Source organism: Schistocerca gregaria, chromosome 2 (assembly GCF_023897955.1).
Source record: "Schistocerca gregaria isolate iqSchGreg1 chromosome 2, iqSchGreg1.2, whole genome shotgun sequence".
Lineage (NCBI taxonomy): Eukaryota > Metazoa > Arthropoda > Insecta > Orthoptera > Acrididae > Schistocerca > Schistocerca gregaria.
The window spans coordinates 564,538,634-564,566,586 of NC_064921.1; the positions used below are offsets into that span (position 1 = coordinate 564,538,634).

At 41.8% G+C, this 27,953-nt stretch overlaps 3 protein-coding genes across 3 annotated transcripts in view; 2 read left to right on the forward strand and 1 right to left on the reverse strand.

The window, feature by feature from the left end:
• LOC126332527 (leucine-rich repeat-containing protein 15-like) overlaps positions 1–27,953 on the reverse strand; it is an 889,610-nt gene that overhangs the window by 533,470 nt on the left and 328,187 nt on the right. The window lies entirely within an intron of this gene.
• LOC126332569 (transmembrane 9 superfamily member 4-like) lies at positions 25,695–27,527 on the forward strand. The gene has a single exon (XM_049996619.1). The coding sequence runs from the start codon at positions 25,800–25,802 to the stop codon at positions 26,556–26,558; it is 759 nt and encodes a 252-aa protein (XP_049852576.1). The 5' UTR covers positions 25,695–25,799; the 3' UTR covers positions 26,559–27,527.
• LOC126332553 (transmembrane 9 superfamily member 4-like) lies at positions 26,574–27,686 on the forward strand. The gene has a single exon (XM_049996618.1). It carries the CDS (start codon positions 26,574–26,576, stop codon positions 27,684–27,686), a length of 1,113 nt encoding a protein of 370 aa, XP_049852575.1.

Genomic DNA, 27,953 nt, shown 5'->3' on the forward strand with positions numbered 1-27,953 from the left:
CTGGGGTTATGTGAAAGATACTGTCTACAAAACAACAGTTCCTCATACTGTGACACTGGAACAAAGCATGAGAGATGCTATTGGCACAATCACAAAAGACATGTTGCAGAATGTGTGACAAGAGATTGAATACCGGCTTGACATTTTGCATGTTACCAGGGGTGCAAATGCTGAAGTGATTTAAATACTGATGTGGTTACCTGTATTAAATGTCTGCACAAAGTTCAAAACTTAATGAGTAGAGGCATATGAGGTATTGCAGAGGGTTTTCTATCAACGTAAACATTCATGGACACTCCGCATTTCTGTCGTTTTACATTATTTAGAACAATAACTACCGTAGTTAAACGTTGCTGATACTCCTAAAGAAAATTGTATGCCTCTTGGGTTAACTGGCCACTGATCGCTTTGTAGTCGAACTGCCGTAAGAGAAGAGAGATCTTTCCGTATACCTGGACTCATCGAGTACACGTTTGATTCGTTGTTCATTCTGTCTCTGGTGAAAATTAAATGCTCGAAGGAGAACAAAGCAAAGTGGATCACAGACCATCGACGTAAGCACAAGGAGCATTGTAACCTGCGCACATAATTTGGGGACGTAATTTTATTTCTGATGAGTCCATTCTAACAACGACCGCGATTAAATCTGGAGAGACGCCATCACATGCACATCAGAAACAAAGCTATGAATGAAACGTGGTTTTCGAGGTAGTATGGGAACACAACGACAGTATCATTCATTGCAACACAAAATGGTTGCACAGCCCTTCTCGATGTCCAGCCTAAATTTTGCGTTTTCCTTCGCTCGTTCTGAAAGTGTAATGGGATTCCCAATTCGTGCAATAAGAGAGATATATAAATATTTCAAATTCTTCGTTGCAGCGAGATACTACAGGGACATCATACATGGAAACTTACAGTATGCTCTATTAATTCATTCAAACATGACAGAGAGTTGGCAGAATGCTGAGATACCGACACGTAATCGGATAATTGGGTTTAAATGTTCAGCTCAATTTAAGTTCCCCACAATCGTGGCCGGAGTGGCCGTGCTGTTCTAGGCGACAAAGTCTGGCACCGCGTGAACGCTACGGTCACAGGTTCGAATACTGCCTCGGGGATGGATGTGTGTAATGTCCTTAGGTTAGATCGGTTTAATTAGTTCTAGGCGAGTGATGACACCAGACGTTAAGTCGCATAGTACTCAGAGCCATTTGAACCATTTTGAACCCAAAATCTTATAAAGAGAGCATCGCATCATCGATGGAATAGTAATCCAAAATTTATTTTTATGAGATATATGGAAAAACGCTGTGTGTATCGGAACGAATGCTGTGAAATGTTACGAATATAATTATATTAAAATAAATGACTGCCGCTTTTTAGTATTTGCTACAGATGTCTGTTTTACGGAGTATGAGAGCACAGCGAAATAATTTGGATAATCAAGACTGAGATACCGAAAGAATGTGTGAACTGACGAGAACGAGACCCACAATTTTTAATGGAAGAACTCAAGTGTAATATCATGTAACTGATATTAAAATGCAAAATTATCAAGACAGGAGAGAGGAATACCTTTTTGATAAACAAAGTATTTTTAATTCCTTACTGCAGGCTCGTTTGTGCAGTAATGTGCCATATATTCAGCCAGCCAAGTATCAAGCACAGGATTAAATATCTGAGGAGCAGGTTTATTGTAATATTTCTAGATGTTAACAGCAGCAGAATAGAGATTATTATTTTTAAAAAAATCATGATTCCGCAAGTTGAGTTGCCTCAAAACAACTCAGATTGGATTCAGGATTCAGACAGTGAAATACTTGGAAAATTCCTCTGACCTTTATGCTGCGATAAATATGTATCTAGTAAAATATGGAGGAACAGCGTTTCAGTGTCAGGAAAAGGAATTTGCTGGAGCAGGTACTTGGCACAGTGCAGAAATTCTTACCTATGGTGAGAGCCCAACCGGTCGTAAAGAGCTTTAAGTAAAAGCACTATATCGTTATAATTCCCCGGAGAGCCCGGCTTAGCGAAGTTTTACGCCCTGACGAAGTGCAGGTCGGCAGCAGCAGCAGCAGCAGCAGCCGGCAAACATAACGGTGCCCCGCTGTAACTCTCACCGCCTTAACCCCTGGCTGCCTTCGCAGAACTGCGAGCCGAAATTATTTCAGGGTCGGAGCCAACCAAGGTCCCAGCGCTCCGCATGACGATGGGGATTGTCGAGTGCTGCGCAAAGTGTTTGTCGCTGAAGGGTCTGCTCAGCAGAGCAAGCAACCCTTCCACACCGCCGTATCACTGCTAATTAGATCTTATTACTACTTGTATAGCTGAGAAATCACGTTTCCGGCTAATTGCAACGCGTAACGTGTCACTTGATTTGTCTGCACTGTCTTCTATTTTCCTTATCTTCCGTGCAGCTGCAATTGACGTTACTCCTCGCTTAGCGATCAGAATTTAGCGATCTAGAATGATACGAATTTAGAATTAACAAACTTCAAAATGCCACAATTGTTTCAGTAGAGCATTTAGTCAGATTATTGGATTTGGCAAACTATGCCTCCATCTTCGAATCTTACGCATTACACTTCAAAGGATCTCGACGATGTTTACAATAATTTCTGTCATATAACAAATAAACATTCCAAGAACGTTCATGTCATAGTATATTAGCACGTAAATATAAAAATCGTAATTATATAAAATATCATAAACAGAGCAGCAATAAACATCTTCATACGTGCTGCAAAGCCGCACATAGACTATAGTCTGTACGCGGCTTTGAAGCTGGCGTGAGGTTGTTTATAGGTGGATTGTGTATGATATTTTATATTACGAAAATTTTACTTCTGACGTGGCGATATACTGTATTATGCGTGTTCTTCGGATGTCTACTTATTATGCGATACAAATTATTGTACACATCAACGAGATTCTTTGAACTGTAGCGCATAAGATCCGAAGATGGAGGGGTAGTTTGCTGAAACCAGAATCTGAATAAATCCTCTACTAAAGCAATGGTGATATTTTGAAGTTTGTTACTTGTAATTGCGAACGTATAAAAATCAATATAGATTCCGGAAGCACAGATTTACTGAAATTAATGGGTTAGACCGTTCGCCAGGTGCAAGTCTTTCGATTTGACGCCACTTCGGCGACTTGCACGTCGTTGGGAATGTAAATGATGATGATTAGGACAACACAACACCCAGTCTCGGCGCGGAGAAAATCTCCGACACAGCCGGGGATCGAACCCGGGCCATTAGGATTGACATTGTGTCACAATGACTTTTTTTTTATCTCTATAGTTCGTTGCGTTTGATCTGGGCGGTCGTCACAAGACATCCGTTCAAGTTGACTGTTGATGTCTTGACTCGGTTATTTTATTACAGAGAGCAATCAGCCCTCTGACGGAACACGCTGAGCTACCGTGCCGGCGTGGGGGACGGACACTGTAGTGGTGATGACAGGCAAAAGAAGAGAAATTAAGAAACAAAGACATTGGGCAGGTTTTTCAGAACCACTCATAATTGTAGTCCTGTACCGCTGACGTCAATGTGTGTTGGAATTTTGAAAGGTTTTCTATGTTTCCAGGTATTATGATCTTCCAGTAGCACGAAAACCTAACGATTGGCACACAAAAAGAGAAAATTACAATGGTACCTAAAGTACCTCCGTCACTAACCTGAAGGTGCCAAGTGCAATAAAGATGTAGCTTTAGATATAGATATAAATATACACAACTAGCATTAAAATTGCTACACCACGAAGATGACGTGCAACAGACGCACAATTTAACGGACAGGAAGAAGATGTTGTGATATGCAAATGATTACCTTTTCAGAGCATTCGCACAAGGTTGGCGCCGGTGGCGACACCTACAACGTGCTAAACAATTTCTCATACACAAACAGCAGTTGACCAGCGTTACCTGGTGAAACTCTGTTGTGATGCCTCGTGTAAGGAGGAGAAATTCGTACCATCAAGTTTCCGACTTCGATAAAGGTCGGATAGCTGCCTATCGCGATTTCGGTTTATCGTATCATGACATTGCTGCTTGCGTTGGTCTAGATCCAATGACTTAACAGACTATGGAATCGGTGGGTTCAAGAGGGTAACGCGGAACGCCGTGCTGGATCCTGACGGCCTCGTATCACTAGCAGTCGAGATGACAGGCATCTTATCCGCATGGCTGTGACGGATCGTGCAACCACGTCTCGATCCCTGAGTCAACAGATGGGGACGTTTGCAAGACAACAACCATCTACACGAACAGTTCGACGACGTTTGCAGCAGTATGGAGTACCAGCTCGGAGGCCACGGCTGCGGTTACCCTTGACGCTGCATCATAGACAGGAGTGCCTGCGATGGTGTACTCAACGACGAACCTGGGTGCACGAATCTCAAAACGTCATTTTTTCTGCTGAATCCAGGTTCCGTTTACAGCATCATGATGGTCGCATTCGTGTTTGGCGACATAGCGGTGAACGCACATTTGAAGCGTGTATTCGTTATCGCCATACTGGTGTATCACCCGGCGTGATGGTATGGGGTGTCCTTCGTTACACGTCTCGGTCACCTCTTTTTCGCATTGACAGGACTCTGAACAGTGGACGTTACATTTCAGATGTGTTACGACCCGTGGCTCTATCCCTCATTCGATCCCTGCGAAACCCTACATTTCAGCAGGATAATTCACGACCGCATGTTGCAGGTCCTGTACGGGCCTTTCTGAATACAGAAAAGGTTCGACTGGCCTGGCCAGCACATTCTCCAGATCTCTCACCAATTGAAAACGCCTGGTCAATGGTGGCCGACCAACTGGCTCGTCACAATGCGCCAGTCACTACTCTTGATGAACTGTGGTATCGTGTTGAAGTGCTAGGTAGCTGTACCTGCTCACGCCGTCCAAGTTTTGTTTGGCGCAATGCCCGGGCGTATCAAGACCGTTATTGCGGCCAGAGGCGGTTGTTCTGGCTACTGATTTCTCAGGATCTATGCACCCAAATTGTGTGAAAATGTAATCACAGGTCCCTTCTAGGACAATATATTTGTTCAATGAATACCCATTTATCATCTGCATTTCTTCTTGGTGTAGCAATTTTAATCGCGTGTAGTGGCTCTAATAGGGCGCTACATTTAACTGGCTGCTGCAAATGGGCAGTCGACCTTAATGTCACCATCCAATATACAGATCCAACATCAATAGACTCACATTCATTCCCTTTTGGGAAGACATGTTGCCATATGTACCCAGACTTATATGGATTGATACAAGAGCTAAAAGAACGTGTCTCGACAATACGGTACGCGTGAGTCTACTAAATAGCTCTATCTGTTGCATGTACCGGTGCTTCGTGCCAATGGCACACCTTCCTCTAACCTGTGCTTAATATCCATAACACATGGGTAATTTCGATGAGTATAACGAGGTGGTGCTTCATGCAATGTTTTCGTTCCGCCATGGTTGGGTACAATTCTGTGGAAATGAATCCGGGTAGCCATTAGTTTCACGTCTTCATTTGACAGACGAAAAGACATCGACCCTATCTACTTGAACATACATCCTCTGGTAGACGCTGTTTAGTTTTTAACTTTTTTGCTTCTTCTCTCTCTAACGTTAAATGACTCACTTTACTAATTTACTCATTTCCCGCATCAGATACAGATTCACACTGCCACCTATTGAGCAAAATACAAGCCTATAGAATATCAAAACACCAGGAACTGAAGATTTTCCAGCAAACAAAACACAACACATCGTTATCATTGGAGAAAACTCTTGTAAATTTTATTTCGCGCGTATCCTATAAAGTGTTATAGGACCAATAGTTGTCACAGTATATATAAATGACCTGGAAGGCAAAATTGTAAGTTGCACGAGGCTTTTCGCGGATGATTCTGCTGTATACAAAAGGTCGAAACGCAAGAAAATTGTAGTGAAATGCAAGAATACCTCTTGGTGTAGGGGGTGCAATTTAGCATCGACATAAATGAATGTAATGTATTGCGTACGCATAGAAAGACGTCGTATGACCATACGACGGTGAACAATCACTAGAAACAGTTACTTCCATAAAATATCTAAGAAAATGTGTACGGAACGATTTAAATTGGAACGACCATACAAAATTTGGGATGTCAGATTGACATTCATTGGAAGAATCCTCAGGAAATGGAGTTCATCGACGAAAGAGGTAGCCAGCAAAACGGTCATTGCTTGGCAATCAGGGATCCTTACCAGACAGGACTGAAACAGGGAAGATCCAAAGAAGAGCAGCACGTTTCGTCAGAGGTTCATTTAGTAACAACAAAAGCAACACAGGGTTGCTCAGCCATTACAGTGGCAGACGCTGCAGAAGGGGCGCTCTGCATCACGGTGTGACTTGCTTTTAAAATTCAGACAGCGTGCTTTTCTAGAAGAGTCAAACAATACGTTTCTCCCTATGACGTACACATTACGAAAAGGCTAAGAAGATAGAGAGGTTAGAGCCTACACAACTTTCTTTCCGTGAACCAATCAGGACTGGAACAGGGAGAGAGAGAAGTGACACTGGTGCACAAAGTATCTTCCTCTACAAACCGTAAGGTACAGATGTACAGATGTAGATTGAGATGTACATATGCTATAGTTAACCATTTGGTAAGCTATATGACGATTGTGCAAAGAGTATAAAAGTTTCTATAAACGCTATCCAAGCGTCCGTGACAGCTTAGTCTGTTGTCTCCCTCCGCTGTCATTCTGTTACAGCCGGCCGTGGTGGCCAAGCGGTTAAAGGTGCTACAGTCCGGAACCGCGCGACCGCTACGGTCGCAGGTTCGAATCCTGCCTCGGGCATGGATGTGTGTGATGTCCTTAGGTTAGTTAGGTTTAAGTAGTTCTAAGTTCTAGGGGACTGATGACCTTAGAAGTTAAGTCCCATAGTACTCAGAGCCATTTGAACCATTCTGTTACAGAGGTAATGATGTTGCAGTGCGAAGACCTCATTTCACTTATTATGAAAGTTCTAAGCCAGTCTCACCCTAATGGAACGCTGTCACAAGCGTACCTATTCTGTCCGGTGTCTATCTGCAGCTTCTTGTCAAATAATACAGTAACTATCACAACGGGTAAAATAACTGTGTAAAATAAAACGGTCCCCATCTTTGCTCCTTGTTAAAAGTCCACAAGACAGTTCTCAGTTATCTGGCATACACCGTAGAGCCTTGATATACCTGCTTTTAGAAACTGTCTACTCCCTACGTGGAAAACCTGTAGACAATGTAATTTCCTTTGCTGGTTCGCTTTCTTTTAGTTCAACACTGCCTTAGGATTAATGAGCGGCTTTCACCAATTCAGCCTGCCAGTGGCTATAAGAAGTTATCAGTTTGATATTACGAAACACAGTGACGAGAGCTAACTCTCTCTTCCCGAATATTCGTGAATAGTTAAAAATGCACCATATCAAGCCCCATCGATGCATGGTATAATTCTGACAGAACACAAACATCATGCTACTCATCTTAAACGACTCAAGGACAGGGAGAGAATGAACAACAGAATCGCAGTCTTTCCTTGTGTATTATTTAACACAATTGGGAAAAACCTCTGTTTCCATATGATCTATTCACGTCTGCGAGAGACTCCTAAAAGTGATGTCCAATCAAAGATCTTACGAACAATGTCTCAAGTACACTGCTGACAAAATCTATGTTAACTTCCTGGGGTGCCAAGGGTGTAAATTATAAATCAGAATCCAGCAGTGACTGAAGGCGAAGAGGGAGCGTGACGTACTGGAAGTGAAGTGTTGAATGACATTACCCCCACAGTCAAAATGCCCATGTCTCCTCTCGTTAAACTACAACATTATGTAGCTGATAGAAAAAAAGTGTTGTCTCCATAACTAGTGCAGGTAAGATATTTAGGCTGAGACAGCAGCTGGCACTTCTTAATAATTATATTTCCTGAAGCTTTCCGGGCGTAGGCCACCATCAGAACGTCTTTAAAAAAAGAAAAAAAATAATTCAAATGGCTCGGAGCACTATGGGACTTAACATCGGAGCTCATCAGTCCCCTAGAACTCAGAACTACTTAAAGCTAGCTAACCCAAGGACGTCACACACACCCATGCCCGAGGCAGGATTCGAACCTGCGACCGTAGCGGTCGAGCGGTTCCAAACTGTAGCGCCTAGAACCACTCGGCAGAAAGTCTTACAAATGAATCACAATGGACACGAAAGTAGTAGCATAGCACATACACGAAGAAGTGTTTCTAAAAATATTAGATTTACGTATCATGTTAGTTCAAATATCATGTACACTGAAGCGCCAAAGAAGCTTCTATAGGCGTACGTATTTAAATACAGAGATGTGTAAACAGGCAGAATAAGGCGCTACGGTCGGCAACGCCTATAAAAGACACATAGTGTCTGGCGCAGTTTTCAAATCGGTTACTGTTGCTACAACGGCAAGTTATCAAGATTTAAGTTGGTTTGAACGTTGTGTTATAGACGGCACACGAGCGATGGGACACAGCATCTCCGAGGTAGCGATCAAGTGGGGATTTTCCCGTGGCACCATTTCAAGCGTGTACCATTAGTATCAGGAATCCGGTGAATCATCAAAGCTGCGACATCACTGCAGCTGGAAAAAGATATTGGAAGAACGGGACCAACGAACACTGAAGAGAATCTCTCAACGTGACACAAGTGCAACAGTTCCGCAAATTGTTGCAGATTTCAGTACTGGGCCACCAACAAGTGTCAGTGTGCGAACCATTTATCATCGATATGGGCTTCCGGAGCCGAAGGCCCACTCGCGAACCCTTGATGACTGCACGACATAAAGCCTTAAAGTGCGCCTGGGCCCGTCAACACCGACACTGGACTGTTGATGACGGGAAACACATTGCCTGGTCGGACGAGTCAGTAGTGAAATGTTCAAGCTGGTGGTGGCTATGTACTGCTGTGAGGCGTGTGCAGTTGGAGTGGTATGGGACCCATGGTGCGTGTAGATACGACTCTTGACAAGTGCCACGTACGTAAGCATCCTGTCTGATCACATGCATCCATTATGCGTTCCGACGGACTTGGGCAATTCCAGCAGGACAATGCGACATCCCACATGTCAGAATTGCTACAGAGTGTCTCCAGGAACAGTCTGCTGAATTTAAACGCTTCCGTTGGCCACCAAACTCCCTAGAAACGCACATTATTAAGCAAATCTGCTATGCTCTTTAGGAGAGAAAAAAATGGCTCTGAGCACTATGGGACTTAACATCTTAGAACTACTTAAACCTAACTAACCTAAGGACATCACACACACCCATGCCCGAGGCAGGATTCGAACCTGCTACCGTAGCAGTTGCGCGGTTCCGGACTGAGGGCCTAGAACCGCTAAATATTTAGGAGAGATCTCCAGCCCCTCGTACTCTTACGAATTTATGGATGGTCCTGTGGCATTCACGGTGTCAGTTTCCTCTAGCACTACTTCAGACATTAGGTGAGTCCATGCCACATATTACTGCGGTAGGTCTACGTGCTCGCGGGGGCCCTACACCATATTAGGCATATGTACCAGTTTCTTTGGCTATTCAGTGTAAAGTGCCATAATACATAATATTACAATTTCGGCATTGGTGCTCCAGTGATGGCCGGGTGCTGCTTTGAAATCTATCAATACATGCCACCAAGTGGCATAGTTGTACGGTTGTAAAGAAGTTAAAAGCATGCAAATATAATAGACAGACAAAATAATAACGAAAATAGTAATATGAAAGCAGATGTAGATAATAGGAACGAACACCTACAAGAAAAAAAAAGGGTACGCAAAAGTATAAACAACAGCACTTAAGTAAATTACTTGATTCATATGAGGGCTGGAGGGATACGAATGACAGTGGTAGGGAGAGGGAGACAAATGGAAGTCACCAACCAATCATAATTAATACAAATCGTTGCCTTTATCATACAGCATAGTCGATTCCAACAACGGAGAACAAAGAAGCACCAACGGTCCTTTGCGAAATGCACATGAACCAGAATAGGTGAAAGGAAGAAAGGTATCAGATATAGGAAAAAGTACCTTTATTTATTTACGTTGCTACTGTAAAGACAAAATTACCAAAATAATGAACTATCTAAAATTTTTAGCTAGTACATGCACCTACAAACGTCATTAAAAATGCTGACAACATTAAGCCTACGATGAAAGTAAGGAGCGGACTGTCACTGTGGTTTCGTTAGGTAAAGCGCCACATATATAAAGGGAGATGAAGGGATGGGGACGGCATAAGACTTGACGTCAAACATCATTGTTGATTTAAATTTCGTTACACCAACTAGGATAATATACGGTACATAGACTTAAAAGAATTTATAAAAATGATTACAAAGAAGGAACAGTAATGAAAAACACACAAGGTTTAACAAGTCTTACATTATAGAATAGAAGAGTACAGGGAAATTACGTTCATCTGTTAATGTTAGAAAGTATGCTAACATTTAGAAAGGTCTGACGTGTATGTAAGACATTTATTCAAAAACCAAAGAGGGTAAAAAACGGAAGGTGCTTCAATTTAATTCGAAAGGTTCTAAACGTTGTAGGATCAAAGGGATCTATGAGGATTAGATGAGGACGCAATGTTGTTGTTGTTGTCTTCAGTCTTGAGACTGGTTTGATGCAGCTCTCCATGCTACTCTATCCTGTGCAATCTGCTTTATCTCCCAGTACCTACTGCAACCTACATCCTTCTGAATCTGCTTAGTGTATTCATCTCTTGGTCTCCCTCTACGATTTTTACCCTCCACGCTGCCCTCCAATGCTAAATTTGTGATCCCTTGATGCCTCAAAACATGTCCTACCAACCGATCCCTTCTTCTAGTCAAGTTGTGCCACAAACTTCTCTTCTCCCCAATCCTATTCAATACCTCCTCATTAGTTACGTGATCTACCCATCCAATCTTCAGCATTCTTCTGTAGCACCATATTTCGAAAGCTTCTATTCTCTTCTTGTCCAAACTAGTTATCGTCCATGTTTCACTTCCATACATGGCTACACTCCAAACAAATACTTTCATAAACAACTTCCTGGTACATAAATCTATATTCGATGTTAACAATTTTCTCTTCTTCAGAAACGCTTTCCTTGCCATTGCCAGTCTACATTTTATATCCTCTCTACTTCGACCATCATCAGTTATTTTACTTCCTAAATAGCAAAACGCCTTTACTGCTTTAAGTGTCTCATTTCCTAATCTAATTCCCTCAGCATCACCCGATTTAATTTGACTACATTCCATTATCCTCGTTTTACTTTTGTTGATGTTCATCTCATATCCTCCTTTCAAGACACTGTTCATTCCGTTCAACTGCTCTTCCAAGTCCTTTGCCGTCTCTGACAGAATTACAATGTCATCGGCGAACCTCAAAGTTTTTATTTCTTCTCCATGAATTTTAATACCTACTCCAAATTTTTCTTTTGTTTCCTTTACTGCTTGCTCAATATACAGATTGAATAACATCGGGGAGAGGCTACAACCCTGTCTCACTCCTTTCCCAACCACTGCTTCCCTTTCATGTCTCTCGACTCTTATAACTGCCATCTGGTTTCGGTACAAATTGTAAATAGCCTTTCGCTCCCTGTATTTTACCCCTGCCACCTTCAGAATTTGAAAGAGAGTATTCCAGTCAACATTGTCAAAAGCTTTCTCTAAGTCTACAAATGCTAGAAACGTTGGTTTGCCTTTTCTTAATCTTTCTTCTAAGATAAGTCGTAAGGTCAGTATTGCCTCACGTGTTCCAACATTTCGGCGGAATCCAAACTGATCTTCCCCGAGGTCCGCATCTACCAGTTTTTCCATTCGTCTGTAAAGAATTCGCGTTAGTATTTTGCAGCTGTGACTTATTAAACTGATAGTTCGGTAATTTTCACATCTGTCAACACCTGCTTCCTTTGGGATTGGAATTATTACATTCTTCTTTGAATATGATTTAATACCAGCCCATTATAAGGAGTCGTTGATACTGGCTAAGCCCTTTCAGTGAGGTGTCTGAATGTCTTTGGAGGATGGAGCCGACACCAGAGAAGACAAGGGGTATTTCACCTGTTTCATACATCTTGCTCACCAGCTGGTAGAGTTTTGTCATGACTGGCCCTCCCAAGGCCATCAGTAGTTCTAATGGAATGTTGTCTACTCCAGGGGCCTTGTTTCGACTCAGGTCTTTCAGTGCTCTGTCAAACTCTTCACGCAGTATCTTACCTCCCATTTCGTCTTCATCTACATCCTCTTCCATTTCCATAATATTGTCCTCAAGTACATCGCCCTTGTATAAACCTTCTATATACTCCTTCCACCTTTCTGCCTTCCCTTCTTTGCTTAGAACTGGATTGCCATCTGAGCTCTTGATATTCATACACGTGGTTCTCTTCTCTCCAAAGGTCTCTTTAATTTTCCTGTTGGCAGTATCTATCTTACCCCTCGTGAGATAAGCTTCTACATCCTTACATTTGTCCTCTAGCCATCCCTGCTTAGCCATTTTGCACTTCCTGTCGATCTCATTTTTGAGATGTTTCTATTCTTTTTTGCCTGCTTCATTTACTGCATTTTTATATTTTCTCCATTCATCAATTAAATTCAATATTTCTTCTGTTACCCAAGGATTTCTAGCAACCCTCGTCTTTTTACCTACTTTATCCTCTGCTGCCTTCACTACTTGATCCCTCAGAGCTACCCATTCTTCTTCAACTGTGTTTCTTTACCCCATTCCTGTCAATAGTTCCCTTATGCTCTCCCTAAAACTCTGCACAATCTCTGATTTAGTCGGTTTATCCAGGTCCCATCTCCTTAAATTCCCACCTTTCTGCAGTTTCTTCAGTTTTGACCTACAGGTCATAACCAATAGATTGTGGTCAGAGTCCACATCTGCCCCTGGAAATGTCCTACAATTTAAAACCTGATTCCTAAATCTCTGTCTTACCATTATATAATCTATCTGATATCTTTTAGTATCTCCAGGATTCTTCCATGTATAAAACCTTCTTTTATGATTCTTGAACCAAGTGTTAGCTATGATTAAGTTATGCTCTGTGCAAAATTCGACCAGACGGCTTCCTCTTTCATTTCTTAGCCCCAATCCATAATCACCTACTATGTTTCCTTCTCTCCCTTGTCCTACTGACGAATTCCAGTCACCCATGACTATTAAATTTTCGTCTCCCTTCACTACCTGAATAATTTCTTTTATCTCATCATACATTTCATCAATTTCTTCATCATCTGCAGAGCTAGTTGGCATATAAACTTGTACTACTGTCGTAGGCATGGGGTTTGTGTCTATCTTGGCCACAATAATGCGTTCACTATGCTGTTTGTAGCAGCTTACCCGCATTCCTATTTTCCTATTCATTATTGAACCTACTCTTGCATTACCCCTATTTGATTTTGTATTTATAACCCTGTATTCATCTGACCAAAAGTCTTGTTCCTCCTGCCACCGAACTTCACTAATTCCCACTATATCTAACTTTAACCTATCCATTTCCCTTTTTAAATTTTCTAACCTACCTGCCCGATTAAGGGATCTGACATTCCACGCTCCGATCCGTAGAATGCGAGTTTTCTTTCTCCTGATAACGACGTCCTCCTGAGTAGTCCCCGCCCGGAGATCCGAATGGGGGACTATCTTACCTCTGGAATATTTTACCCAAGAGGACGCCATCATCATTTAATCATACAGTAAAGCTGCATGTCCTCGGGATAAATTACGGCTGTAGTTTCCCCTTGCTTTCAGCCGCAATAAGTTGCTTAATTTGAGGTTGTAGAAGACGCAGGCCAGATATTGTTCTGTGAAGTTTTGGAGTTGCTCTTCATACCATACTTGGGCTCAGTCCTTCAGATTCCGGTGAACATGAACCAGAATATTTACTTCAACATTGTCGGTAACCAAATGTCATCCCTCCTTTTTTATTTTCATCATAAGTATTCTGTGGACGTTCCCGTCTCTCAGTATGACAACAGCAGTTTTCTCGGGGTTACACGCTTACGATACTGGTTTGATGTAATCTCAGGCCTCGTACAGAAAATGTAGGATGATCCGTTAAATCACCAAATCCTAGTCTAACTGAAAAATCTAGGACCGTTTGGAACCATGTGAAATGTAGCAATCTACACCCGTTCCATTTGGTAACTCTGTAGTTGGATTGCATTGTTGGTTGGTTGCATACGATGTGCCTCAAGAAACTTGCAGACTCTTTCCGTTGACGAAATATGGCTAAAGCTACAGGCGGGTTTAGAAGGTATTAGTGATGTCTTCTAGGGGGTGAACAAATTTGGACCCATTTGCTGATCTGTCTTATGGATGTACACTGAGTGTCAGCAGTCATGGGATTCTTCCTAATATCGAGTCCGTCCTTTTGCCTGGCGTAGTGCAGCAACTAGATATGACATGGACTCAACAAGTCGTTGAAAGTCTCCTACAGGAATACTGAGAATTTCTGCCTCGAAAGGGTTACCGGTGCAGGATTTTGTGCACAAAATGACCTTTCGGTTACACTGTATATTTGTTCGATGGGTTTGATATTGGGCGATCTGGGTCGCCAAATCATTCGTTCGAATTGGCCAATAACGTTCTTGAAATCAGCCACTAACAACTGTGGCCTGGTGACATGAAATCGTCGTTTAGAAACAAAGTCAATGAATCGCTGTAAATGGTTTCCAAGTAGACGAACAAAACCATTTCCAGTCAATGATCGATTCAGTTGGACCAGATGACCCAGTGCATTCCATGTAAACGCAGCCGAAACCATTTTGGAACCACCACCAGATTGCATAGTGTGTTATTGACAACTTGGAAGCCGGCCGTTGTGATCGAGCGGTTCTAGGCGCTTCAGTCCGGAACTGCGCCGCTGCTGCGGTCGCAGGTTTGAATCCTGCCTCTGGCATGGATGTGTGTGATGTCCCTATGTTAGTTAGATTTAAGTAGTTCTACGTCAATGGGACTGATGGGCTCAGATGTTAAGTCCGATAGTAGAGCCATTTGAACCATTTTGAGAACTTGGGTCCACGGCTTCGTGTAGTCTGAGCCACACTCGAACCCTATAATCAATTCTTGCCAACTGAAATTTTGACTCATCTGACCAGGTCACTGTCTTATAGTCTCGTATGTTCATGAGCCTAGAAGAGGCGCTGCAGGCCATGTCGTGCTATTAGCAATGGCTCTCGCATCGGTGATCTGGTGCTATGGCCTATTAACGGCAAATTTGGCCGTAGTTTCCGAACGGATACGGTCCTCGTTAGTCCCACTTTGATTTCTCGCGGTTATGTAACACAGTATTGTTTGTCTGTTAGTAGTGATAACACTACACAAACGTCGCCGCTCTCGGTCGTTAAGCGAAGGCCATCGGCCACTGCGTAGTCCGTGGTTAGAGGTGATGCCTGAAATTTGGTATTCTAGCCACGACCTTGACACTGTGGGTTTTGGAATAGTGAATTCCCTAACGATTTCGGCAATGGAATGTCCCATGCGTCCAGCTCCATCTTACATTCCGCGTTCAAATTCTGTTAATTCCAGTCATGCCGCCGTAATCACATGGGAGACCTTTTCACATGAGTCACCAGGGCAAACGACAGCTCCACCCATGCACTGCTCTTTTATACCACGTGATGCGACACTACTGCCATCTGTATTCGTGCATATCGCTATTCGTTGACTTTTGTCACCCCAGTGTAAGTCTTCTGTGTTGGCGAAGTGCGAGTTTTGTGATACCAGTCCTTGCAGGCGAAGTCTGGACGCCGGGTCTGGGACGGAAAACCCGAGCCAGTAACTGCTGCACCGCCTTAGATCGCTGGCGAGCGGTAACAGCCTCGCGGCCGAGTCAGCTGCCCGCTGGCGAGGTCGCCACTGTACGAAGCACCGCAACAGCTCCCCGGCCCGTTGACTCTGCCCCCCATACCTCCTCCTCCTTCCCACGTCTTCGATTGTCTGAGGCATCCTACCGGAAATTTCCCGCACCCTTTGCGCTGTCGCTTCTTCTGCCGCACCGCTCCGCGCTGTTCTGCCGACTTTTCTCCGAGTAGCTAATGCAAGGAAAGAAACAATTTCTTGCAGCGTAACTTCGCCAGAAACCCAACTCCAGAACGTTCGGCGTCATTCTGTATAAAGTTGTGCCTCGTTCAACGTCCATCCTATTTGTGGCGTTAGGAAGCTTTCTTGCTGGCAGATGTTACTTCTAGGCTATCGATTTGTGTATCTTTGTGTTGAGCACGGCAAACATCCAACGAGGCTTTTCTTCTGCTGATTCTCGTTAGTTTCTCCTTTTACAATAGATGCATGTGCTTTAGCAGCAGCTCGCTGTCAATAAATACTGCTACCACCAAGGTTCAGTTTTTATGGGTTTAATTTGTTATTTTAGATAGCAACTTGACAACGCATACACATTTGGAACAAATCCAGCTATAACTTAACAGGCTATCCGTGTACTAACTACATACAGATGTTTTGACTTAGTAAAGCACCTAACTAACAAGACACCTGTATGCGTAACAATGAACCGTGAAAGGTAATCTTCCTTTACAACGTCATTTGATAGCACAAGGAAAGGGGAAATTCTGAACGATATAAAGCAAATAGCATCCAATTTCGTAATATTAAAATCAAAAATGTTTCTTTTCATTTAATGTTAGAAATATAAGTATTTAAATTTAACAATGAAAGGAAATAGTAAGGAAATCTAGACTTCGAGGAATTTTTACCAGAGATAATTTTAACATCCTGTTAGTTTCGATGATAGTCACAATAATATTTGTTATTTTTTTGATATACTCATTAAAAACGAAATTTTCCAGCTTCCGACAGCAGTTCTCATACGCAATACACACCAGAGCAGAATGAAATAGTAACTTAACATTCAGCAACACTGATGAGTCATTTCTTCGTTACAGTGCTTTTTCCTTTTCAAAATACTGCTTTGTGTGAGCTGAATACTGTCTCTGAAATGTAATAAAAACCATCTTTCCAACGTAAGTCTAATCTTTGACTGGGAGTAGGTAATGCGTAACCGCTTTGTGATTGCTAACTTTCCTCTCTTCTCTTTATGTGCAGCAATAAACTCGTCAGAGGAACTTGTTGAACCTGTAAAATAACACTATGGACACAGAACGATAGAAGATCCGACTAGCGGCAACACAACGTTCGATACACCATTAAACTACTACAATAAGTCAGATGAAAATAGAAATGAATCTCGTATTACTTGTATTACGCTAGAAACCATGAGACTCTTGACCAGTTCCCTACGTCTTCAACAACCCTGTTCCTTGTAGTTTCCTGTCCCCTCTGATAGTTAGCTTCAAATCAGACTCACACCTGTTCATCAAATTTTCTCTGTTTGTACGTTTGGTTTTTGCACTATACATAAGTTTTTTTAATGATGAATTGACAGCTAGTCACGGACTGTAGTGAGCGCAAAACTACTCCAACTACAACTGTTTACAAATACACTTATTGGACGTATCGAAGGTTAACGACTTAGTACAGCCAGAAGCACACATTTACGCTCACACTGGCTTACTACCACAAACTATTTTGTATAAGAATCGTCTAGGGCCAGTATTACTTTCAACTTAAAATTAGAGATATCTTTCCGAAGTTGGTTGAAAATCGTATGAAAACTGCATCAACTGCATTTTATTTAGCACATGACATGAGACTCTGAATAAGTTATCATGATCTGTAATTAATGGATCAGTTCACGGGAAGTCTGAATTTCTTGTCACAGAACGATTTTTAGTCAACCCGTCACGTGGAGTATTTTGTCCACGAGTGTAAAGCCCTCGATTCAGAAATTTCATCTCAGCTAACGTAATTTTAATCTATCTTCCTTCGAGAGTTCCACGTCTCGCTTTCATATATTACTATCGATAGCGCTCTTGTTTTTATAAAACCTCAGTTTTTTTTTCCTTTCCGGCTTTATGAATTGTTCCACACACACATTTAAATTTGTGAAGTTTTGTTTTTACATCGTTGTTCAAATGGCTCAAATGGCTCTCAGCACTATGCGACTTAGCTTATAAGATCACCAGTCACCTACAACTTAGAACTAATTAAACTTAACTAACCTAAGTACATCACACACATCCATGCCCGAGGCAGGATTCGAACCTGCGACCGCAGCGGTCGCTCGGCTCCAGACTGTAGCGCCTAGTACCGCACGGCCATTTGGGGACATTTCACGTCCAATATTTTAACCGTTATATCAGTTTTGGTTCTCATTTATTTTTTCCCAAGAAATGTCGTTACTTCTGTAGCCACATTTGTAACCAGTCTTCTGTCTGTTGCACGTAACAACATCGACTGCATCGGGAATCCGTACCATCTCTTATCCTAAATGGAACAAATAGTAACTTCTCTCCCTCAGCAAAGAGATTGGGAGTAATAATAGATGAAAATCTAAATTGGACAGAGCACGTAACTACAGTGTGCAAAAAAGCATCAGCATTCCTTCATGTCCCACAAAAATGTAAGAAAATGAAATTAGTACAAACGCTTAAACTCCCAATCATTGACAACAGCGATATTATCCTACAAGGTCTCTCTCAGGAAAACTCGCGACGTCTGGAACTGGTCATGAATGCCTGCGTCCAATATATCTGTGACGTTCGACTTTTTGATCACATTTCACCAGCATATTCAAAATTGTCCTGGCTGCGTGCAGACAAACGCAGAGGTTTCCATACACTCTGTCTCATCTACTGCCTTATAAATGTACACTGTCCCTCATATCTCTCCTCGTCCTTAACGCTTATGTCTGAACAACATGACAGAAACACACGTTCCCATCATAATAAGATCCTCTCTGTTCCGCTACATCGATCAGTCATCTTCTCCAAGTCCTTTACAGTAGCGGGAACCCGACTCTGGAATAACCTCCCTCGGTATGTTATAGAACTTAAAAACAGGTCCAGCTTCAAAAACAGTTAATGACGCATCTACTTAAGCAACAGTAATGCTTTAATTTGTACACGAATGCACTTCACCTCACTTCTTCCCTCTTTTCCCCCTCCTTAAGTATCCCTCCCCTAAAACTCGTTATACTAGTAAACATCTACTTTACACACCAAGATATTAATGTAGATCTGCACAAATCTTCATTACTATTACCCATTTTTCTCATGTTTATCATTATTACTTAATTTTTTTACTGTTACTATTATTACTTTTATCATAATTTGTATGTATAGCACCTGTTGTAAAAATACTGCCAGTACTTACTTTATTAGATCTTAGTCATTAATCTTCATTCATATTGTGACTAGAGTAATCTAATTTTCTTATTTAAAGTATTGTCATGATGTAACTCTGATGTGTGAAATGCTGCATGTGTGAAACACTGGTCCGATGTAAGAGAGGGCCTGATGGCCCTAATCTGATCAGGTTAAATAAATAAATAAATAAATAAAATACTACTTGAGTTATACTATGGTGAGAGCATCATAACAAATTTTAAAATTTGTTTCCACTTGACTACGAGCACATAGTTAATAAAAAGTGCAGGATATATATAGCAACCTTGTCTAACTCCTTCATTTGTTTTTATACATTCTTCTGGTCGTTTCTATTGCATTATCAGTCATCCTTTTTTGATCAAATTTTCCAAGAGCACGTCAATATTATGATTGACAAATGCCTTTTGAAAATCGATGAAGTCAGTGTGAGTTTTCGAAATTAATTCCCTTCTTTTCCCAGGCATTTGTTTCACTACGAAGAGGACATCCACAGCTGAGTGGCTCCACCCAAATCGCACCCATTCTTCGCTAAAGACGGTGTACTCTATGTCCTAAAGTCTACTCTTGATTCTCCTCGAGTATATTTTATAGACATTGTTCAACAGACTTATACCCCTTCTTGAAATCCACTATACCAACGCTTAAGAAACCAGGAAACAAAACCTTCTTACATTAAATGTTTAATTTTTTAGAATACGGAAGTGTTTGTATGAATATCAGATTATGAGTAAGCAAGTTCCAGCCCAACAAATGTATGTGAAAAATAGGTCCTGTCTAGAGCTCTATATTTTTAGTTTTTTAAAAAGTGGCATTCTCCACCCCGAATAGTAGAACTGGCTGTTAGAGATATGACCCACTGTAGAGACACTCCTTTTACACCACAGGTCCTAGCAAGGTAGTTGTGCTCATAGTAAATACAGTTTATAATATTTCGGAGAGGTTTTCAAGTTCAAGCGTTTATTTTAAAACCATGGAAATTACGCACGAAGATTTTGGTCGAAGCTGAGGGTTTAGAGGTGTTTTCCGATTACTTATGGTACCATATTCCTCTGTCAAAAATTGTAAGTGTTCGTTGTTTACATGTACACTGAGTAAAGTCGATGTTTTTCTAGGCTTTTGAAGTGTACGTATGTCATTGGTGATCGCTGGCAATGTTGCACACGGTGAATCTTGACATCATAAAAATGAACCTAAGTTATCTTTGTATTAGTGTCCGTCTGCGTTTGATGGCAATTTGAAAATTCATGACTACTAATCAAAGGTACACTATCGGTGTACAGAACACAATATATATAATAACTGCAACAGTCGTGGCGGAGCAAAGAGCAACAGATGATCACAGACCCTTACGGCTTGACAGAAGCTTTCCCGTACATCAGCTACTGAGAAAGCACGTGCACGCACCACAGAAAGGTCACAATACAAGAAAAACGTAATATCAAAGTAGCAACAATGTGAAGCCTAGTAACATATGTGTATAGATTTCTAAGATTATTGGACCATAAAATTGAATAGCAAATACAAATGTTAAGATTCGTGTTACAATATGTATTCGATAGCTGAACGTATGTTACAAATATTACAAGCGTAAATTACAGACATATAGTTTGAGGACGAAGTGAAATTAACAGCGGAATGAAGTGCATGAAGGCTAAGGGAAAATATGAGGGGTGGGGAAGAAAAGAGTGGCGACAGGGTTAAAGTGTATGGCACATAGCATAAATACACACAACCAGCCGACAGAGTACATTGCATAGAAAATTTATATTGCCGGTGTACTATAAAACATCGGGAAGAATGATTAGGTTTGAACGTATCATCAATAACGAGGTCATTAGAGATGGAGCACAAGCTCGGATATGGGAATGACGGGGAAGGAAATCCAGTTTTTGTTTGTCCATCGTATATATGAGAATGGGACATTGCAGCTGGTAGATAACAACTACAAAACGGATAGTACCATTTGTACATCCTCTTCAGCAATTTATTGTTTAAGCAACCAGTTTCGAAGCTTCATTATGGTCATATTACGGTCCCGACGCGGGAAACGAATAGAGGCATCAAAACATTGATGCACACAGAAGAGGTACCACATATATATGTATACATATGTATATATGTATATATGTATACATATGGACCCTATTCTACGTGCGTGTTTTGATATCTCTATTCGTTTCCGGTGTTGGGGCCTGAAGGTGATCTAATGAAGTGTCGAAAACGGTCGCTAAAATAATAAAGCTTTTAGGAAGAATTACGGCTGTTGTTATCCTTTTTCTACGAGGGAAGCGAGGGAAGGAAATCGTTCGTGCCCTATTCGACGGAGTAATCTCTGCATCCAGTTTAACAACGTAGGGAAACAACGGTAAACCTACATCTGTTTGGACGATAGTGTTTTAACTGCAGCCCTCCCAAAAACTTCCAGAGCCTTATCACTGCGCCACCTCACTTGGTATTAGACATCAGAAAGACCGGAGAAGATCTCTGGTGCGGGGGAGGGGGGAGGGATGGTGAGGAAGGGGGAGGAGGGAGAAGAAGGGGGGGGGGGCGAGGAGAGAAATAAGTGTGGGGTGGGGGAAGATACGAAGGATAGTGAGGACAGAGAGAATCCAACCATAAATAACCACTTGTGGCAGTGCACGATATATATCTTGCGTGTTTGATAACGGCTTAACTGCTCAAACTGTCCACAACAGCAAGTCATCCAGTTGTGGAACGTTTTCTGGGCCTGTCTCCCCCACGAACGCCAGACGCCTGGGTATCTGTGGTATGTGTGCTAGGTAAACAAACACGGTGCCTGCCTGTATCTCCAGGCACTGGACAAAGCGCCTTTTCCAGCATCTGGAAACACTTGCCGCAGTCGCCAGCTCTGCGAGACTCTGGAGCGGTCGCCATTGGCGACCCTGAATACGATCCGCTGGCACTCAGGGCGCCCAAGACTCTCTCTCTCTCTCTCTCTCTCTCTCTTTTTTTTTTTTTTTTTTTGTTGCCACCCGCGTCGGATGACACTCCAGGCCGAGAGAATGTTCCGGGAACTGTTAAACCAGACGCACGCCGACAGCCTAATCTTAACAGGTCCTCTCTCTGGAATTTCGTTCTTTCTGCGAGAAGATTTGCGGGCGAGGCTCTCGCAGCTTCCGTAAAGCATCAGACTCAAGTGTGGAACTAGAAGTAGTAGCAACGCTGCCAGTAATTATGACACTCCACTACTATTTATTTCACAAAAATCTAAATTCACGCTGGTAGAGACTTATCGCTGCATTAGTAACAAGTAGAATGCCAGTAGTCACATAGACAGGTAGTCCGACAACTAAGGAAGAATGATTTCGGCCTTGAGAACCACACTGAAGCATCTCGACCAACCAGTTACGGATTCAGTAGTTTCGAGTGCCGCGATAATACTCCGGGGTGACAAGGGCTTCGAACGCTAACACTGACGTACTACTAGTGCAGGTTACGAGTCGTGACTTGGAATGTTTACTTTGGTCATATTTACAGACGTGACAGATTTTTCGAACTTGTGGGACAATGAGATGCAATATCCCCGTCTATTTTATAAGCAGGATCGAGCAGACGCCAAGTAATATCACATCATACCGAACTCAAAATGCTAAAATAATTGCCATTTCAACTAAAACTTCCGTGCAGTGGGAATATGTTGTTTATCAGGACCAGACAGTCCAAACATTCATGGTGGTGTCTGTTTGTTCTATATCGTGTCTGCCTACCACTTTCGCGCAACGACGCTCTGAGCGTGTTTTTTAGGGAATTAACTAGTTTGAACCTGGGACCTGTAGCTGGTAAGGAGACGCCAGACCACACATGACTTGTAGAATTCAGAAGAGTTCAGTGAGACTAGCGATGATATAACCAAATACTTAATGATTTCAGCGTTAGCTCCACTGCACTCCCTGTAAAAGAATCTTAATACTAACGAAATTTAGTGGAAGGCGTTCAAGGCTTTCCTATTTTTAGTTAGCTGGTAAAATAACGTCGAAAAAGCAGTTACGTTCACCATTGGAAATTTTATTCTACTCACAAAACATTGTTTATAAATTGCACTATTGATAAAAGGAAATGTTTCAGTACAGGATGGTAAAAACCAACTGCATTCAACAAATATGTGAACGAATATTCCCTAAATGGGTTTCCAAGTTCTACAATCGATCGAAGGATGACCTATGCCATATCACATCTATAATCTAGGTTTAAATTAAGTTTCACAGAAGAGAAAACTATCAAACTGGTCTACAGTGACCCTCAATTATCTTTAATTACTTATTTAACTTGTCGTAAATTACAGTGGCTGATGTGGCTTCTCAATAACTATATAACAGAAAAATTATCGCGTTTCAGATCTGTTCTTCAAGTGGCAAATGTGAACACCATGAGTTTTAATTTACGATCGATACTAGTGTTACGCAAAAAAGTAGGTGTAACAGATGAGACTTCTGCAGTTCTGAGTGAAGCCTTATGCGCTCAAATCTGCGGCATCGCGTGCGTTCATTACCTTGTCGGTGTTTAGGCAGCGACAGGGCGACAGCAGGCAGCACAGTTCCGCTCACCTCGCCATCTCGGAAGTAACTCTCTTCTAACTTCTCCTTACTACAATTTACCGAAGTTTGTTTAAAAATCTCTTCTAACTTGTCCTTACTACAATTTACCGAAGTTTGTTTAAAAAAACTATCTGGCTATGTTTTCATCTGACCAATGAGGGTCTCAATGTTAACCTTAAGCTCCGCCTACAAAAATTCTGTCCATCCAATGAGAAACGTTATACTTTTCATGGTGGGGCAATGTTTTTAAAGTTTGCAACGTAACAGAGACGCGAAAAAGTCTCACGCTAAAACTTGCAGCTGATGTGGTCCTTTTAGCGTTATCGTAAGATCTATACTGTTCTTCTGGAGGGCTGTATCTTTTAATATGGGCTGGGGAGTGGTCCTAATGTAACAGACACGCGAAAAGGCTCACGCTAAAACTTGCGGGTGGTAGTGGCCCTTTTTGTGTTATCGTAAGATCTATACTGTTTTTCTGGAGGGCTCTAGCTTTTAACATGGGCTGGGGGGTGGTCCTTGACGTAACAGAGACGCGAAAAAGTCTCACGCTAAAACGTGCAGGTAGTAGTCTTAGAGGTAGGCTGGCGACGTGGGTGGCCAGTCCGTTCCTTATCGTAGGGCCTTCTAGCTTAACACGGTTCTGCTCTCGGCTTGTGTTCTCGTTTCTCCCCTCGGAACTGCGTCGGTCTCACGGTGGGAAGGTACGACATGCATTTAGGCATTCTTGTGTTAGTCTGTGGTATTCCATTTGCTCACTCGTTACTCATATTACTTCGGTTAATTTAATGTCTCGATTTATTCCGAGTTATGTGACATATTACTGGATTTGCTTATCATGTCAGGGTTTTCATGGACGATGTTGGATTTGCCTGACACCTTACAACCGTTATGGATTTATTTAAGACTTTCGTCCCTGGTGTGATTCGTTTTAATAAAATGTGGCATCTTGCGACGGTACTTAATGGTTAGTACTGGTGCAGATAAAAATCTGTAGCTGTGGTCCAGTAGTCAAATACTCTGTGCATTGCCTAGAACTTCAAATCGCTAAGATACACAGAAGTATAAAAGATAAGATAAAAGATAAATGATTAATTTAATAACAAGTGTTTCATTCTGATGTTTGTAATTGACTAATTATTCAAGAAAGGACATCTCAAGTAAACGGGAAGTGGTTCCACGATATTCAGTTGAAATCAAAACAGAAAATACCCTTATCAAACGCAGTGAAGTTACGTTCATAGCGGTTTGAGAATGATAGTAAAATCCCGAAACTAAATACTCATCCATTTCGTAATCACATTACACGAACGTTCACCAGCTCAAAGGAGTTCAGAGTTGAACACGATGATTCACAAATTTATACACGTGATGCGAAGAGTAGCAACCCGTACACACTTTCTCAGTTCCGTAAATCAGGTAGAAACAGAGTCCTCCTCTGCAGCATGTCCAAACCTTTAGAAAGGTGAAACTTCCTGGGAGATTAAAACTGTGTGCCCGACCGAGACTCGAACTCGGGACCTTTGCCTTTCGCGGGCAGGTGCTCTACTAACTGAGCTACCGAAGCACGACTCACGTCCGGTACCCACAGTTTTACTTCTGCCAGTATCCGTCTCCTATCTTCCAAACTTTACAGAAGCTCTTCTGCGAACCTTGCAGAACTAGCACTCCTGAAAGAAAGGATATTGCGGAGACATGGCTTAGCCGCAGCCTGGGGGATGTTTCCAGAATGAGATTTTCATTCTGCAGCGGAGTGTGCGCTGATATGAAACTTCCTGGCAGAGCTTCTGTAAAGTTTGGAAGGTAGGAGACGGATACTGGCAGAAGTACAGCTGTGGGTACCGGACGTGAGTCGTGCTTCGGTAGCTCAGTTGCGTGTATACGAAATATACATGCGAACGTAATCAGTGTTTTGGTCATGAGGTTGTAGCAGTAGTTTTATGACACGGTGGCAATTAAAGTTGGTGTGAAAATTTGTTAATTATGTTACAGGTAATGGTGAGAAGTTATCTGACATTGGTTTCGGTACTAGTGTGCTGTCATGTTGGAGAAGCATTTTACATACCAGGTGTTGCACCTGTGGAATTCAAGAAGGGGTCTCGGATAGATGTTAAGGCAGTGAAAATGACCAGTACTCACACACAGTTACCATATGAATACTATTCTTTGGATTTTTGTCGCCCAAAGAATGGGACCATTGTATACAAATCAGAAAATTTAGGTGAAGTGTTAAGAGGCGATCGCATAGTCAACACGCCATATGAAGTTCGGATGGCTGAAAACATTAAATGTCGATTGCTGTGTCATCCTTCTCATGGACCAATGAACTGGGATGCTGAAGCTTCACAAAAGGCTATCAACCGAATACAGCATGAATATTTTGTCCACCTGCTGGTAGATAATCTCCCATGTGCCACAAGGAAAAGAAATCCTGAGACTGGAGAAGTGCAGTGCGAGCATGGCTACCGGCTTGGTGGTAGCACACGTGAGGGAGTTTATATTAATAATCATCTGAAGCTGATCCTGCTGTACCACACAGAGAATAAGGATGTTTATCGTGTCGTTGGGTTTGAAGTAGAAGCTCAAAGTGTTGATCAGTCAGATTTAACAGTTACTGGTGACACATGTATAATTCGTGAGAATCCAAGGCCCCAATTTGTTAATAAACGTGGTGGAACAAAGCTTTTCTTCACATATTCAGTTGAATGGAAAGCATCAGAAATCAGTTGGGCATCCAGATAGGATATATATTTAGGAATGAATGATGTTCAGATCCACTGGTTTTCCATTGTGAATTCTCTGGTTGTCGTCCTGTTTCTGTCTGGCATATTAACAATGATTATGGTACGGACATTACGGCGAGACATTGCTAGATATAATGCTGATGAGGGACCCGATGAAACTATTGAAGAGACTGGATGGAAACTAGTTCATGATGATGTGTTTAGACCACCGCGTTACTCAAGATTGTTTGCAGCAGTCATTGGAAGTGGGATCCAGATATTTTTCATGGCACTGATAACAATATTCTTTGCAATGCTGGGCATGCTTTCACCGGCATCTCGGGGAGCCCTCATGACTGCAGCAATTTTTCTCTACGTCTTTATGGGTCTGATTGCTGGTTATTTTTCTGCAAGGTTATATAAGACAATGAAAGGAAGAGAATGGAAGAGGGCAGCTTTTCTGACTGCCACTTTTTATCCAGCAATTGTTTTTGGAGTTTGTTTCTTCTTAAACTTTTTTATCTGGGGGAAACATTCCAGTGGTGCAGTACCATTCTCCACAATGGTGTCACTGTTATGTATGTGGTTTGGCATTTCCTTACCACTTGTATACTTGGGTTATTACTTTGGGTTTCGCAAACAGCCTTTCCAGCATCCAGTACGGACAAATCAGATTCCACGTCAAGTCCCAGATCAACTTTGGTACATGAATCCTTTCCTATGCACATTAATGGCAGGTGTACTGCCATTTGGAGCTGTATTTATTGAGCTGTTTTTCATATTTTCTGCAATTTGGGACAATCAATTCTATTATCTGTTTGGTTTCCTGTTCCTTGTGTTCATTATCTTGGTGATATCATGCTCCCAGATATCAATTGTAATGGTGTACTTCCAGCTGTGTGGTGAGGATTACCATTGGTGGTGGAGAAGTTTTATAGTTTCAGGAGGGTCAGCAATATATGTCTTTGCATATTCAGTATTTTATTTTGTCACCAAGTTGGAAATAACAGAGTTCATTCCCACATTGTTATATTTCGGCTACACAGCTATTATGGTGATAACATTTTGGCTTCTTACTGGAACTATCGGTTTTTTTGCAGCATATGCATTTATTCGGAAGATTTATGCTGCTGTGAAGATTGACTGATATTTTGAATTTGTTGTGCAGCAGATCTCACGGACTGTGGTTATTTATGAAAGTGGGGACCATTGACAGTTGGAGAATCCCTCATGTCATCTTTACTGTTGTAGTTAAAGGTTGTAATTCTGCAGTTTTGTTTGAAATCAACACTTCCTAAGCAGTACTGAGAGCTGTGGTTGCAGCAGTGAAAGAAATTGTAAAGCTTGGTAACCTGATAGTCTCAGTACTGTCAGTCACACAATACCAAAAAAAAAAAGAAAAAGTTTTAATATG

Excerpts from the sequence above, each read along its gene's own strand:
- LOC126332553 (XM_049996618.1), top strand. The coding sequence starts at position 26,574 with ATGAATGATGTTCAGATCCACTGGTTTTCCATTGTGAATTCTCTGGTT.
- LOC126332569 (XM_049996619.1), top strand. The coding sequence starts at position 25,800 with ATGTTACAGGTAATGGTGAGAAGTTATCTGACATTGGTTTCGGTACTA.